General features: G+C 55.4%; 1 protein-coding gene across 1 annotated transcript in view; it reads right to left on the bottom strand.

Moving 5' to 3' along the window:
* Positions 1 to 2,635, bottom strand: part of ZNF687 (zinc finger protein 687) — a 26,061-nt gene extending 23,426 nt beyond the window's left edge. Inside the window, exon 1 of the mRNA XM_009332555.1 lies at positions 2,449 to 2,635. Coding sequence (XP_009330830.1) covers positions 2,449 to 2,515 — 67 coding nt within the window. The 5' untranslated portion in view covers positions 2,516 to 2,635. The remainder of the gene's footprint in view (positions 1 to 2,448) is intronic.
* Positions 2,636 to 4,715: the final 2,080 nt, after the last annotated feature.

The following is a 4,715-nucleotide window of genomic DNA, read 5'->3' as shown; positions in this document are numbered from 1 at the left end:
GATTCTATGATTCTATACATCTCCCCGCCGCAGCAGCTTCACCAGGGCCCGCTCTCCCTTCCTCCCCATACGCCCAACCACCGGACCCTGCACCGGAGCGGCGGAGTCGAGTGAGCTGGACGTTTCCGCAGGTCAAGCAAGAGTGGAGGAGAAACGCAAGGCGCTGGCAGTGGTTTTCTGAACGGCCACGGCAATCCCATCGCCTGCAGTTTCCCCCGCACAGCGTGGCAAAGCCGTCCCTGCCGGCCAGGAGCACGGCAACAGCAGGATCCCTTCCCGAGGGGAACAGGCAGGCCCTTCGCATCCTTGATCTGCAATAAGGACCGCCGCGACTACTGCAGGTCCCGCCCGCAGCCGTTCCCCTTTGCAGAAAAACCCCAAAACCAAGGTCCAGCCAGCGCCGTTTCGGTTCAGCTCAAGGAGGAGGAGCGCCGCTTGAAAACCCCTTCCTGGCTCCATTTCCTACGGGAGAGCGAGCGGGCAGAGAGCTGGTGGCGGCACAAGGCCCGGCATTTGCACGGGAGTCGCACCGAGCGGCCAAGCCGGTGCGGCAAAGCACTCCGGCCCCATCTGCCAGCACGGCAACGCAAACATGCCTCGCTCGGATGCCCCCGACCGTATCAACGAGGAGGAATTATCCCCCAACAGAACTAGCTGCGATGATGCAAACGCCGCGGCAAATCCCAGCCTCCAAACCTGGAGCTGAGGCCGTCCTTGTGCCCGCGCCCAGCCCAGGCACACCTAGAGGTTTTGCTGGCAGAACTCGCTCGGCGTGGGACAAAAACCGTGGGAGGGGGAGCAAAGAGCAGCAAAATCCTACTCCAGACCAAACAAACAAGGCCAGCAACTGCAAAAAAAAAAAAACAACAAAACGGGAGGTTTTGCGTTAGCACGACTTATTTCGTTCAGGCAGTATATATCTGTTTCTATAAATGATATAAGCTGCATCTGTGCAAAAGGGCTCGCCAGCTAAAGCTCTACGGCCACGAACAAGGCGCCTGTGTTCCCAGAGCATCCGACGCGACCCAGCCCCGTTCTGCCGGGGGAGGCCGAGGGACAAAGATCTGTGCCCAGCAGCGGTATTTTCCTCTCCTTTTTAAACACTGCCTCCTATTTCACGCACCCCAATCGTCCCCGCTTGAAAATTTAATAAGGAAGAAAATGTATTTTCTCCTCATCAAAAAAACCTCCCCCTCGCAGCTCAAAGAGAGGATTTCCAGCCACGCAGCATCCCCGGCTGCAGCCTGCCCACTGCCTCCGATTTCAAGGAGGCTTGAAGTACGGAGGCTGAATTATTTGCTGGAGGATGGGCATAGGTAGCTCTTGGTTTTAGTTCTGTACAGACATCCCCAGAAAAAAACCCCAAACCATTAATTCTCCACAGCACGTCAACCCTCCCGGACAAGGGAGCGGCATCCGTCAGCCCGGGCTGCCCCATCGTTTCAAGCATCGTCTCCAAACGCTCTGGGCAGAGGTTGGAGCTCCTCACCGCCGCAGAGCTGAGCGGGACGGCCCCGGGCTGACGCGCGGGGAAGGAAAGAACCTTCTTGCTGCTTTCAGTCTGAAGATGCTGGTCGCAAAGAGTTTGAACCCTCTTTTTTTTTTAATAAGACAGATTTATGATTGCTGTAATTAAAGTAATTAAAAAATGTGTTCCCTTTGTTCCGCATGCTTGCTCCGTCCATCTAACGTGTCTTCTTGGGGATCCCTCCCCGCTGTTTGGATCACGCGTGGCAAGAAGAAAACCACCCCAAATCTCCCTCCGACACACCAGGGGGAAAGAAAAACAGGAGAGAATAACGTTTATGGTGAAATAAAAAGAAAGGGCTGGCATCAGACCCAGAACCGGCAGGTATCACCACTGAAACATCGTTTTTATCTTTCAATAGGTTTTGCAACAGCAAGTGAGTCTTTAAAAGCGAGAGGCGAACCTAAAATCAGCTGCGAAGGGAGGGGGGAGGAGACAGTCTCTCACCAACACGCAGCAAACACACAGATTCCCCCTGCCGGGATACGAATAGCTAGCTCACAGATTTCATTGAATTCAAGCAAAAAAAGATGCTTGATCAGGGATCGGAGCGGGAAACTCAGTTCTTCCCCGTCCCCCCCATCCCCGCAATCGGGTGCAAATCCACGGAGGGGAGCCCGGCAGCCCGGTCCCGAGCTCCCATCCCGGCGCAGAGCACAGCTGCCACGCAGAGACGACGCATCCTGACCGGAGGCTGGTTGGGGATTAAATTCCCATACGTTTAACAGAATTAAGTCTCTACCATCTGCTAACTTCTGGAAATACCAAAACAAACAAGTGGTGGACGAGATCCAGAAATCCCGACAGTTTGGCCGGCCTGAAAAATTAAGTTTTTAAACACGGGCAGGCGTTTTTGGAGCCACGATCAGCATAGAGCAGCCTCAATGTCAACGCGGGGAGGTTTCTGTTCCCAGATTTACCAGTACGACCCGGATCCACACTGGTGTACACGGACAAGGGCTTGGTGGTTCCGGGCAGACATTTCATGGAAGAATGACCAGGATCTCCCCAAGCGTTCAGCCTAACGACGCTCCCCTCGCCTGGGATCGTTTCCACAGCGCCACGAGCAGTTACCAGTTATCCCCATCCCGGCGGGTTTTGTGCTATTTCATCGCATTAGGTTTTATAACGTAAAGGTTCTAAACTCAGCCAGGACACCCCGTTTATTCTAGCGGTATAAATAGAAAATCTGCCACGTAGGATGCCAAAAGGAAGGGAACACCGAGTTCCCTCGCTCCCGTCACACACTACGACGGCCCTGCACCATAACTGCGCTCGCTTGCTATTAGTTCGTTATTATTTTTATAGTACCCAGATGTGTGCTTAGGTACTTGATGGCACAAATAAATTAAAGCCCTAGAAAATATCTTGCAGGGGGCAACCGCACATTAGCAGAAGGAGGGATTAGACTCAGGAGAACCTAATCGGGGTGGAATAAACCCAGAAAACGAGAGACAAACGTGACTCCTGCGAGATGATGAGCACTTTGGGCGCTGTAGGTACTCCTGGCCATCACAGGGGATCCTGAGCTACCTCCACACCGGCACCACCTCTCCAGCAGCCAGAGCCCTGCACTTCTGCGTGGTCCCACGGGTTTAGAGTGGTCCCTACGGGGAATCGGGGCCCCCTCGCACAGACCAGGCTGCAGGATTAACGCCAGGGGTAAAAGCGCTGGCAGAGCTCGCTGCTCCTCAGGCCCTGACGAGGAAAACTCAGGGGAATAAAGTCTTTGGGAAGCACCTCCGCCAGTCCTCCCGCCTCTGCTAATGCCAGCACAGCCACATGTGGGGTGACGCATTTTTTTTTCCCTCCTCAGACACACTAAAAATACATCCTTTGAGGCAGCTGCTTCCACAAACAAGGCTCAATTCCCAACGCACTGCTTAAAACCCAAGTATGGAGGCTATCAAACCTCCCCTGCTCACCTTCAAGGGAAGTCTCTTTGAATTAAACTAGTTGTGGGAAGATAATCACAGCCCCCAAGGGCTGCCCGTTACCCCGTCACAGGCAGACACCAGCAGCGAGGAATTAAGGGACTTTACAGGGACCAAGACTGAGAAACGGGAGGAGAAGAGAGAAAAGAAACCGGGTTTGAAAGAAAACAACATGTTCTGACTACCAACCCAGACTCCCTCTCACAAACCCAAAACCAGGAGGCTCTTAAGGAAGCGGCCAAGATCCACAACAAATAGCCTCGCTGAAACGCTCGACTTCCCTGCAGAAGGTCCGCGCCCTTGGCCTCCTCCTCCGGACTTCAGAAAACACCCCCAGCCCAGGGCCACCTCGCTGCCCGCAGTCCCAAAGCAGGCCAGCATCCCCCGAACCTCACTGGGCACCTCGAGAAGTGACAGCAAGAACCTGCCGTTAGTCTTTGCTATTCCCAGTTTCTTCCCTGTGGAAAGTCAGGGCGGACCTGGACGCCGCGTCAGGACGGTGCCCACCTCTCCGCAAGTCTTCTCCTGCATCTGGAGCCACACCGGCCCTCCTAGAGAGCTTCCCGATTCCTCCCAACCATCCCCGAACAGGCAGACAGCTGTTACAGGACACCCTTTTCCTTCCGAAAACACACAGGCTGCGTTACTGAGGCTGCGACAGGATCCTCTTCACACCTCCCATATTCTCTTCCCCCACCAAACCAGCGTAATAGCGAGATTCCCTCCTCCCAAAACCCTAAACCATTTGGCAGCCGCAGCACTGTTCTTCCCAGGACGCTGGGGTGTGATAAGAGACCCACACGCCCCGTTCTCAAACACCATCCTCGGGACACCGGTACCTAGAGAAACCAGAGAGGAACTAGACAGCCCAAAGCCCGACCAGCTTCTTATTCACACGGCCACTCCTCAAAAACTGGAGGAGCGAGAAACTCCCCCCAGGAACCGGGGCCCCAAAACAAGGCACCACCTTATTTGCAAGAGATGGTGCAGCTGAAGAACTGGGGGGACCCCTGCCAGCCCCTCGCTGAGCCCTGCGCTGGAGGGGGAAGGCTGCCCCCCCCTCCTCAGCCCCCCCCCCAGGGCAGGGAGGAGGACGGAGCTCAGTCCCAGGAGCTCTGGAAGGGAGGGACAACAGCCCCAGATCCCAGAGCTGGAGAGAGGGAGCTGGGACCAGGCCCTCCCCGGAGCTGCGGGGGCGTATGAACAGCCCCTGCACCGCCCCCCCCAGCTATGGGAGGTCTCACCTGCCCCTA

Source organism: Pygoscelis adeliae, unplaced genomic scaffold, assembly GCF_000699105.1.
Source record: "Pygoscelis adeliae isolate BGI_AS28 unplaced genomic scaffold, ASM69910v1 Scaffold709, whole genome shotgun sequence".
NCBI lineage: Eukaryota > Metazoa > Chordata > Aves > Sphenisciformes > Spheniscidae > Pygoscelis > Pygoscelis adeliae.
This window is presented reverse-complemented; position numbering and strand designations above follow the sequence as displayed.